At 37.7% G+C, this 12,595-nt stretch overlaps 1 protein-coding gene across 1 annotated transcript; it reads right to left on the reverse strand.

The window, feature by feature from the left end:
• Positions 1-5,571: 5,571 nt before the first annotated feature.
• Positions 5,572-6,496, reverse strand: si:ch73-256g18.2 (small integral membrane protein 36). Its single transcript, XM_056268842.1, has one exon. The coding sequence runs from the start codon at positions 6,069-6,071 to the stop codon at positions 5,760-5,762; it is 312 nt and encodes a 103-aa protein (XP_056124817.1). The 5' UTR covers positions 6,072-6,496; the 3' UTR covers positions 5,572-5,759.
• Between the last annotated feature and the right edge of the window lie 6,099 nt (positions 6,497-12,595).

Raw genomic sequence — 12,595 nt, forward strand, 5'->3', positions numbered from 1 at the left:
TGATTTTAGTGTGTTTTAGCATTTGTCCACAGACGTTTGCCTTGATTAGTCATGATTTAGCAGTCAGATCTGAGCTAGCTGCTCCTACAGACTCACATGTGTGCTGTGTATGAGAGAGGAGGTACATGTGCAAAGCTGCTCTAGGCATTTTGTGTCCATAAAGACATTATTCTCACTGACAGAACAGAATGTAGCAAGATTTGAGAGTTTGAAACAAATTCATATGATCATAATAATTACTAAATATCTGTATAGCCTATCCTTATTAGAAAACAGACAGTCAAGTTGCTTACTGTACAGTATATTCCAAAGCGTAATGAAATAAGGATGCCAGCTTCTGGCAATCTGTGCCACATAGAGTGTGATTCAAATTGGCTGTTATTTTATTATGAACCAGTAGGTGTTTGTTCAGTGAATGTGGAAATTGACTTTCAGTTCAGTGAACATGAAAGATAAACTGGTATGTCTTGGTTGATAATGGACCCTTTTTGAAGCGTTTCCGCAGTTATCAACACTGCAAATCTAGTAACGTTTAATATTTTATTTAATATATCATATTTTATATCATTTTTTTTAATACACACTTATAACACTATACTATTCCATAAAAAAAACTGCTGCAAGGGGGAGTGATGGCAAATTTGACATCTTTCTCTCTTCTGGCTGCTGCAATCAATCTCTTTTTTCTCTTTCTTTTTGGAAAGTCAAAGAAATGCTATCGTGGATTTTTTTCTTTTGCTATTAGAGCAAATGCGAATACAATAGAAGTTTGCCCAACTATGACGACTTCCGCTTCTGAGAACCCCCAGAAGTGTGAAAAAGGTTCTTTCAGTTAAAAAGTCCACACTATATTGATTAGCTTTTTTAAATCCAAAAGTGTGGGAAGCTAATTTTGTTTAGGTGGAACTGCCTGTTGCAGTCATTTCATCAGATTCAGCACAGAGCATCATTTATTCTGCATAAGCATGCTTTGAGTTCAAACTGGATGAAAGGAAAGCATATTGAACAAGGTCTCAATTCCTTTATTGCTAACACAAAGAGGTAACCTTATAGGCCTATATGAAGTGTATTGAAACAGATATCTTGCCTTTTGTTGGTGAGTTGTGAAATGAATGTAGATGTACGGTTTTATTTTATGTCTATTACTCTTTACTACAGACCAAATTATATGAAATACAATAATATTGTCATATTCAATGTTTTTACAAAGTTATTGTTTTTGCACAGTATTTTCATATGAATTGATTTTTATGTAATTTGATGTATACTGTATATTTATATATGCGTCAAACTATATGAAAAAGTTCAAAATTCTACAGGTAACTGTATATGGGCATTAATATAAAACATTTAGAACTATGTATGAACTTTACATGCGATCAGTTTCTTTACCTTTTTTGTCTATTCTTATACATGCATTTTACTATTAAGTGCATCAATATCTAAAAATGTTTCATGTTTCTTTTGTTGTTAAATTATATTGTTAATACTTCTCATGTAATGGTTGTGATGTACATCCATGAAATATGATATAATGTGTGTTTGCCAAACTTGGTAAAAGAACTTTATTCTTGGCCACATAGAATGTTGTCAATTGTGTATTTCAACAAACAAAATGTATTTTATATTACATATATTAAATTACAGCATGTTTAATTTAACAGTCTTTCTTCAGATGATTATTTGACTCCAATATTTTAAAAATGTTGTCTGTTGTGGTCCTTTTTGGTTACTTTTTCCTGTTAATGAAAATAAAAAGCTTTTGAAAAGCTGAAATTTGATGATGTTGCGTTTAATGAGTGAAATATAAATATGTTATACTATAAATATTTGAAGTCTTTCTTTAAAGATTTGCATTAGGTGTCAAATAATTGCACACACACAAAAAAAACTGTGGTATGCTGAAGGATCGAAAAGTTATAGTTGTTGTTCTCAATCGTACCACTAGAGCGCAATGCCTATCCAAAAAGGCATGTTTGTCTCCAGTCTAAACAGATGTTGTCAATGCTCCGTCATAGTGTCACAAAATATTCGTATTTCTCTTTTATACACATCATCACTGTCGTCATCACTGTCATCACCAACAACAGATGTATCAGTATTGTAGATATATATTTGAAAAGTATATATATATATTTATATAAACCATTTTTTGATAAAAAAATGTATATATATATATATATATATAACATTTAATACTTTAAACATTTAAATATTATTATTATAGAATTCTAATTATTATATTTAAATATATATTTAACAATTTAAATATTTAAATCTGTACATTACATTTTATATATTTATATATATACTGTATATAGCCTACATTTAATGTAAATATTGAAATTTTTAATACAGTGTATATTATCATAATTATATATATATATATAATTATGATAATATACACTGTATATGAGATTGAATAGTAAAACGCAAAGTAGGCCATACAGAAATATAGACAATAATTCCTTTCCAGAAAATATGCGGCTAAGCAGTACATCCCTTTGACATGCACGCAAGAAGTCAAGCTCTCTCTGTCTAAACCTTTTGCATGTTGTAAAATGAGCTTCGTGTCAACAGCATGATGGTCACTACTATACACGTTCAGAGCCGACCTCCAGTACATGCTGCTTCTGGGTGTGGCCTAAACGAGACAAACACAGATGACTTCCTGTGGGATTATGTGGCATTTATCAAATAGACTAGGAGTTATATAAAGCCATTTGTAAATGCAGAGGGAGCAGATTGGGATCTAACATTAATCCCAGCCTGCATTCAGCCTGGCTGCAATCCATCTGAAAGGAAGGGCAGGCAACAGGAATTACAAGCCTTGCACTGTCCTCCTCCACCACTGTCCATACCCTTGCTTGCTCTCTCCAACTCATGGCCAACACAGGATAACTGACCCTGATCGATTGAGGGCCAGTGTTCAGTTTTAGCCATATGTGATTGATATATAGACCTGCTTTCTCTGTAAATTCCAATTCAGTTAGGAATTATTAAAATTATTCAAGATTTGATCAGATTCAGTAGCAGTTTTTTTTTTTTTTTATCACAGCTCTTACCATGCTGATAAATGAAAAAAAAACATGCACAAGTAAAAAATAATAATAATAATTTGCTTTTATTCACCAATAGAGAATACATGAGTTTTATGTCTGTTATATTAGTGAAAATAGGAATTAATCACCACTTTTACCACTTGATTGTCAAATAATTTGGTTAAAAAAAAAATATATATATATTTTTTAAATAAACACAAAAAAGATTATATATAAATGTTTTACTTTTTTTCCCCAGAAAATAACAATTATTATTATCGTCATCTTTAGACTTTTCAATTAGGGTTCATTTGTTAACATTACTTAACTACATTAGTTTACAAGAACAAAACTTTTACAGCATTTATTAATCTTGGTTAATGTTAAGCCAACATTTACTAATATATTTTTAAAATCATAAGTTCAAGTGTATCTAACATAAGTTAATGCACTGTCAACTAACATGAACATTAAAAGATAACATTTTAATTAACTTACATTAACAAAGGTTAATAAATCCTTGCAAAAAAAATATATTGCTCATTGTTTGTTCATGAGAGCGTTGTTATTATTATTATACTTCATGAATATATTGCATTTTAGATGATGTAGATCAACTGCTCAGCAGCATATGATTCCTGGGGAAAGTTGCTTTGAAAAAAGAAATGCAATGCATATGATTTACGTCTGATGATATTATTAACAATTACATTCAGCCAAGTTGATTCATCTGTGCTGAATGAATTTATTGTTTTTACTGTGAAACAATTATTGTAAATGTATCCTTTATAATATACCTATAAGTTTACAAACACACACACACACACACACACACACATTCAAACTTCACAACAGACACATTCAAAATGTATAAGTTATACTTAGTGTTGTACACTACATGGGCAACATTTATGCTTTTGACAAAGCTGCATAATCATGTCATTTTTATGGCAGACAACATTGTGACTGTACAAGAGTCCAGACATTAGCTCTGTTTAGGCATGCACATGTGTCTTCTACTGGCCTCTATCCAGTGTCCAGAGGATAAAATAACTCCATTTCCATGATGAAATGGTCCACAATAAACTAATGAATGCAGATGGATGCTCTGAAACAGAGAAGAGAAGCCGTTAAAGACGGTGTTTTATTGACCTCGCCTTCAGTGGCAAAATCCTGTTTGATGTGTTGTCAGTTTAAAGTCAGAGGGTCACGTTACGCAATTCTAATGATGAACGCTGTCTCTTTAAACGGGTGCTACAATATATGGAGATCATGAAAAAAACTAATTGCAAAAAAATATGTTCATATTAGAAATTCTTGCCCTGTTGACCACAGCAAACTTGTTATTTCACATATAGGTTGTTATTTGCAGTGTATTTTATAGTAACTAGTTATAGACAACAAAGATATCAGTTAGAAATGAGGAAACCAACAGATTATGAGCAGGAAAATTCATATTATGTTACTGTGATGTTAGCGGCAATGCACATGAACAGCCCAGATTGACATTACCAATGACAGAGGTGCCAAAAAATAAAAATGGAAAAACTGTCATTTTAAATGTAACTTTAATTGAAAAATGTTAATGGTTTGTTTGGTTGTCTTTAATGGGTTAATCTTAAAACTATTAACTGAGAAATAAAAACTAGCACTGGTCCTTATTCAAGTTTAGCAACCTTTTTTGATTACCATTAAGATTAGATCATAGATGATATGAAGGCTAATTACCATAATTTTATATCAATTCTAGACGTGTCTACACATCAACTTAGAGCAATGACAATATCGCAGACATGATACACCTGTAGGTGTGCTGTAGTTAATTAGTCTGTCAAAATCATGTTCTCTGGCTATTGGCTAAAATGATGGCTGCTGCTTTTATATAGCCTCAGTTCAAATCAACAAAAGATTATTTGAAGCATCTATCTATCTATCTATCTATCTATCTATCTATCTATCTATCTATCTATCTATCTATCTATCTATCTATCTATCTATCTATCTATCTATCCATCCATCCATCCATCTATCTATCCATCCGCACACAAAAGAGCAGATAATGTGTATTGTGTAGGTAGTCCTGCTCTTTGTATTAAATCAAAATCACAACATAAGCTAAAGTTGTAATGTAAAATGACCATAACAACCCCCCTTCGCCATTCAATTATATTTTACACAATATCATATTTACATAACCATCTTATCTGGATAAAGTAAAGACCATAGTGCGTAAAACACTGCCGTCACTACGACCATTTTGGTTTGTAAGTTTACACGGATGATGATGCAATAGCCGCAGACACTCGATGTTGCTGAAGTTAATCCCTGTGCAACCAGATGCCTTCTTCCTGTTAATGGTTATAAATTCTAAAAAATCCATCTTGTCGTCCATTTTGACAATCTACCTGGAAAAGGAATATGCCTGTGAGTATTGTTTGAATACTGAATAATGTCAGTATGTAAAACATGTCTTGATTTTAGTATCCTTATTAAAGAAACAGAGAAACAAAAAAAATTGTATTATAAATCATATGCAGAAATAGTATAAATGACATCACCTGTACAAAAAAAACAAATTCAATGTGCATTAAATGGGTCATGTATTCAGGTCAGTGAGAAGGAATCGTTTCTTACCTGTTTCAGTTCAAATTAGGTTTAAATTTTAGCATTCATTAACTTCTAGAGGTTTGGATATGCGAGAAATTCACTCTGGATGCGTCAGACCAGCGTGCTCCTCTTCTCGCGCATGATGTCAGGGGTCAGATGTGCGAAGTTAGAGGAAGCCGTGTTGTTCTGCTCATTATAACGCGATGAAGCCGGGGAGTTTTGCATCACCACGAGCCGGATGGGAGACTGTTGCTGTGGGGCGGGGGGCTCAGAGACGTACTCCTTGGTGGGGTCTTTCCCCCGGCAGTCGTACAGGATGCAAGAGATGAGAAAGACCAGAAGCAAGATCACGTAGCTGGCGATGAGGATGATGAGGTTTAGAGTGACTGGATCAATCTCCAGGTAAAACTCCATGAGACCCATGGCGACGCTGCATCCCTGACTCCGCGCTCTGAGAGAAACGTGGGCACCATGGACTCGGGCTCTTCAGGCTAAGCGTGCAGTAGCAGGGATACCCCCGACGAGCACCAGCAGGGCCCTGTGCAGAGATCAGAGTGGAGATGTCGCTCTGCCGTTCAAAGACTTTAATCCCTCCCCTTCTATTCCACCAACCTTAAATTCCTGCAGCCAATGATTAAAAGCTGCTCACTTTAATAGCTTAAGCTGCCATTTTAATTTTGCCAACTGCACATTGCAAGATGGATTTGGCCAAATTATGTAGAAGCGGTGAAAGGGTGGAGTAGAATTTTTAGCATGTCTCACCTCGTGTCCTTTCGCCAGAAGCACGTCAATGTGGGATTTCACTGAGTATTGTGTAATGAACGACTTTTAGTTATGTCATTATAATGGACCGTGACATAACACTCAAGCCAAAAAGGAGATATAATGTGTGTGTGTGGAGGTATTTTCGCAAAATGGAATATGCATAGTCGAAGAAACAGCTATGTTTTATGTCATCATAAATGGACTGTGATGTAAAACAGATGCCAAGAAGCAGATTTAATACTGCTTTTGGAGGTATTTTAAATTTTGTGGCATTTTGCACTCATCATTTTTCTAGTTTTATGGGTTTTTAATTTGTTTTTTAAATTTAGTTATAATAAAACACTTTTGTATTAATAATTATATATGATAATTAAATAAAACATAAAGCACTTTGAGAGTTTTTGGGAGAGTGGCTAACAGTTATGTCATGTCATTATTAATGGATGATGCCATAACACTGGAGCCAAAAGCAGATAAGGTTATGTGTGGAGGTATTTTGGGAAATGTATAATTTAGCATATTTCATAGATGTTAAGGTTATATATATATATATATATATATATATAGTGTTGGGGTAATGCATTACAAGTAATGTGAGTTATGTAATCAATTACTTTTTTCATGTAACAACTAAAAGTAATGCACCACTTTTAAATTTACAAAAAATATCTAAGTAATTGTCTCCATGTTGAGAGGAATCAGGAGTAAGTACAGACGCATTGTGTGTGCGCTGCGCTGAGTAAACATGATGGTTATTGTAGTTATAGACTAAATATGAGCATTTAGTCATCTCACTTGCACAAAAACTGATTCAGTATTCCTCAAAATGAATAAAAACAATCAAATGCAAACTCAGAAAACCACACAAACCTGCAATAATTAAATGTTAAATAGCACACATATACTTCATGCATTTAATCTCACTTTATTAACCAATGTCTTTGCTGCTGACCATATTCAATTCAACCATACTAATAAGCAAAAATTACATTGAATAAACATCACATTTGTGTTCATTTTTAAAGGGGTCTTATTGTGCCTTTTTACGAAGTCTTGATTTTGTTTTTGGGGTGTACTAGAGTATGTTTTTATGCTCGATTTTTCGTTTTCGATGAACCCCCTCCTTCCTAAATACGAAATGTGCTGTGATTGGTTAGCTGGCCCAGTGTGTCAGCGCATAGCATGTGTTAGGGAAATATCAGGCCCCTTCTTAACGCGAGCTCTCAGATATAAATATCAACGATGGTGTCAATTTCAAATAATTTCAATTAATTCCCCCCCCCATGTAATCGATCACAAAATCATGGATAATTTTCCTAATGGGTGGTGAACAGTCGTACAAAAGCAAAAGCTTCAAAGCTGAAGTAAACACAATATAGCCTAACCTTACTGTAATGTTATTTAGCAGGCTAGCGGAGGCAAAGCTTTGCCCTTCGTTTACATCATAGCTTAGCAACTACATAAAACTTATAATTGGAACTTTTAATAAAAAACACTTACAAATAATAAGACATACTTACAAGTTGTGATCCATAAACAAAAGATTGTCCCGACAAAATGGCAAATGGCTCCGTCTTTCAGGAGAAGCTTTTGTGCGTAGCCTGCATACTCTCTTCTGGAAGCTGTTCTCCATAAAATGTGCAGTGCACAGACAAACGGTGAGGTTATAATGTTCAGGAACAGTGTTATAATACATTTAACTTCTCTAAGTTCGTCAGCCTTTAGGACAAACTTTTTTCCGCTGTGTAAAAAAAAACAGTGAAAACCTATTCTCTAAAGCAGCCCAACATGACCTCAGCGTGTTCCCAGGGGCAAGGTTTATGTACATTTAGTGTTCGTGATGTCACCAACGCGGGAAAAAGCTCGTTGTAGTTCAGCCGTTACGAGGGCTTGAGACGAAGAACCACATAAGTCCATATTTTCACATTTTGAATAATGACATTTTTTTAATTTGGACTCTGAATATTATATATATATTTTTTTTTTTACTTGAAGATAGACAACAAAAGTTTCACAATTCTAATGAGATAAGATTTTTTAGTATCAATCTTAAAAATAAAAAGTTAGAGTAATTTACATTTCTGGAATGTGGAAGAACAGTATAAGTCCAGTTAATGTGGAATAACAGTATAAGTCAAATTCATCATATCACTTAAACCACTGGAGATTTGATTCCTTTATCTTAGTTTTAATACAGTAACAGAACCTTAAAGAAAATATTAAACATTTCTTTCTTTCAATTTCTTTTATTTTTTTTACCAACATAAATCACAGAACAAAAACACAGACAATACAGTACGAACAATGAACAATACATAGGCCTACTTATAGTACAGAAAATAAACGTCAGTACAAACAATAAACCGTACATACAATCAACAATTCATACAAACAATAAACAACAGTAATAACTGTAAACAATACATATTTACAATACAGACATACATCATCATCATTCCTTGCTATGGTTCCATATGCTAGTTTACCATTTTATAATACATTTCATAAATCACCCCATTCATTCATTTACTAAATAAATAACTATATATTCCTATTATACAACATAATATAAGGCATACAAGATAAACTACAACTACTATTTTGATTAATTTTACACAATATACACAATATACCCCACCTTACCCTGCACATGACCTACACATACCAGGCTACTCTTCGCATTCTAATGCCCCATAAAATGCTTGGGCCTCCGCTGGCATGTAGGCTAGCATTTTCATAAGATCCCGGTGCTTCTCCTTCTTGACGGGCAGAGGGTCCTCATAAGCACGAGCATACGTGGTGGAGAACAAGGGAGCTGGAGGTGGTTGATTCTTCCTCTGTTTGGTGATCAGCCAGGTCTTCCATCCCTCGTAGAGGCTGTGGCTCCCTTTTGTGTGGACACACCATGGATCAGCAGCTGAAATCATGATTCAACAAGAAATTCAATAAAGATTCTTCTTTCACGCACATATCCCCAACACTGTTAATCTCAGAAGACCTACTCTTTTGTTTTTTACCTGTCACTTTCAACCACATCATGGATGTGATTAGCAAGCCAGGTGGACGCTTTAATGTTGCATCAGGGAGCTGCCTGAAGTCCGGACATTTCATCTCAATGACTTTGAATAGATGCTGCTGCCTGGCTCCACGGATCATCTCGGCGACATCGCTGGGGGTGTGAAGTGTGGACACCTTACGCCTCTTGTCCAGCGTGGCAAAGGAACGGTCACAGGGAAGGAAGGAGTGACCAGACACCATGAACTTCTGCTCTATCTGACTGAAGTACCCTCTAGATACGAGCAGGGCCATGAGGTTTAGGACTCGCCAGTTGTTGTTCTGCCCACAGCATCGGTCACTATAGATGACGAGCTTCCGTTCCTTTGCCTGGACTAGGGGAGCAAAAGATGTTTCTGCCCACTTCAAAAGACAGCTTGCCACCTCGATGGAACCTCTGTGAGCGATGCCCTCATGCCAGAGGCACATTGTAGGAGGATCGTCAGTGCCCATCTCCTGGATACTGAGGTTGTAGTTGGCCAACTGCCGTTGATAGTACACGTTGGAGTGTGTCAGGTTTGGCGTGAACACTACCCCCTGCATGTCGATACAAATGACATGGCAGTCATCATTGGCTTTGGCCCACTCTGTGTCAGCCTGCAACTGGGTGTACGCTTTTTCAGCTTTCCGGTGGTGAAGCTCACTCTCGGTTGCGATCTTCAACCTTTCTCCTTCTGTTGTAGCAGCTGTTAATTTTAAAAACAGGGCGTCACATTTCGCACAAGTGTCACTTCTTGGCTGCCCAAAACTGAGGTTCTGCTGCTTGAAGATGTCCCTATAGAGCCATAACTTTGCAGTGGATGTTGGATTGTGTTCCTTGTACAGGCAGAACATGCGGAGCAGGTTTAAATCAGGGCTCAGGTACTCCCTCTCCACATCTCCCTTCATCCGTGATTCACGAGTTTACATGTTAATGAAATCTGATGTAATATTATAATGCGTATTTGGCTTGCTGTCCGGGGGGAGGGCTCCGAGCTCAGAATTCGGCCCGACCCCAGAGTACTCCCCCCATAACCTTAGAGATCATAGGTAACTATGAGCGGACCCAGCCGAATGTGGGGTGAAGGGGTGGTGGTGGGATGCTGAGAAATTAGTCATGAGACAGGAGGTAAGGGAAGGCTTTATTTATACTGGCTTCTTCTTGCGCTGATTGGATGATTACCTGAACATGCTCCTCCCGAACTTTGTTTACATAAAACTTCATTTCACGAGTTTACATGTTAATGAAATCTGATGTAATATTATAATGCGTATTTGGCTTGCTGTCCGGGGGGAGGGCTCCGAGCTCAGAATTCGGCCCGACCCCAGAGTACTCCCCAAAATGCCAGATAAACGGAGGACAGCGAGCGTAGAATTTAACCCCCCAAAAAGTGAAGGGTATGTATTTACCAAGGAACGAGCTTGCCAGTTCGACTGGGAAGGCTCTCGCAACGACCGACGGGAACTTGGATGCTCACGGCATCGGACGGATAAGCCCATTCTGCAGTTGAACTGACAGCTCGCTGACGCAAGAATTATGCGAGCGTGAATTTGTGGACGAGTTTAACCGTTCACCCGGGAGGGCTCTCGCAGCGTCCGACGGGAACTTATATGCTCACGGCATCGGACGGGTAAGCCTCGCCAGGTTGGACGGAGGGCGCCCGCTGGATTCGGTCGGGAGGGCTCGACCGGCGCTTCGAAGGGGGGCTGGGGCACGGGAAAGACCCCTCACATCCCGACGAATGGGGAGCCCGCCTGGCGACACGAGCGCGGTCGTCCGGCGACGACTAAGACGGGCAGACTCTCACTGCAATTCGAACGGGAGGGTTCAACCAGCATTTTGGAAGGGGGATGGAACCCGGCCTTCGAACGGGTGAGTCATCGCTGCGTGCGAACGGGGGAGTCTGCATATGATTGAAAAACGTACACTATGAATATTAAGCGAGTGTGCAAGCGGCGAGCCCAGATGTAATCGGAAGGTTTGGTGTAAAACGGATGTAACTGAAATGAGGCGCAGCAGGTGATAATTATAATTAATTAATTAGTTAGGGCTTGGTGAGCATTTCTGATGAAAAACTGGCTAGACCTAATATAGGTTTTGAAGGCATTCGATGACCAGCGACCGAGGGTTTTGATTTGTTGTTGGGAGAGACCTTTTTGAGCGGCTGTGGTAGCTGCTCCGATGCGGAATGAGTGGCTAGCGAAATGCTCTGCTGAGACGCCGGATTTAATGAGGACTGCTTTAAGATGCTTTTGGAACCAGAATCTCGTCGCTGGATGATTGGAGTCGTTAGTGAAAAGAGGGTCGAGTGGGGATTTGGACGAGGAAAGTTTATACTGCAGGTAATTAAAAAGTGCATGGTACGGTTGGATGGGAGTTTGTAGATTGAAAATATAAACGAAGTGACCTCTTTTATCTCTGTCCGTTTTGCTTTGTTTAATGAAAAATGATATGGTTTCATTATCTACGATCTGGAGGTCTGAAATGGAGGGATGGATATTTGGGTCGAATAAGGAAGTAATGGTCAGTTCGGAACAGCGGAGGAAACCGAAGAATGCTAGGATGAACATAGCTTCTAATGTATATGCGGTGTTGATGGAGTGGTATCCAAGACGGAGTGATGAGATGCATCTGGTGAGTATATCGATTGTGATTGGTTGTCTGGTATCTGGGCGCGTGGGGCGGGATCTTTGGATTCCTTTAACTAGAAGGGACGTTTGGGAGTTATTTATTGCAGGTGTAGGTTTACCGTGGATTAATTTATGGAAGAATTGAATGCCGCTTAGATAGCTTTTAATGGATCCGGCTTGGAGACCTTTAATACTATGAAGATGAGATATGAATGAAGTAACTGTTAAAAGAGAAAATTCGGGAAACGACAGGTTGTGAGAGAGGTGGAATGATTTGAACGATTTCCACGCGGTGTAATAAGTTTGCAGGGTTCTGGGAGAGATGGCTTGGAGGATGGATTCGATGGACGTGTCCAGGAGGGATTTTAGCGGATGGTTTATGGGAAGATCAGCTGAAAATAAGGAAGTACTGGAGTTGGAGTGGGGTCTGCTTCTGGTGCCAGCATCCTGAACTTCTGAAAAGAGAAACGGGAGAGAGAGTCAGCGATTTGATTTTGAGCCCCTGGAACGTGATTTGC

This window comes from Rhinichthys klamathensis, unplaced genomic scaffold, assembly GCF_029890125.1.
Source record: "Rhinichthys klamathensis goyatoka isolate OS25496 unplaced genomic scaffold, OSU_Roscu_1.1 h1tg000277l_1, whole genome shotgun sequence".
Classification (NCBI taxonomy): Eukaryota; Metazoa; Chordata; class Actinopteri; order Cypriniformes; family Leuciscidae; genus Rhinichthys; species Rhinichthys klamathensis.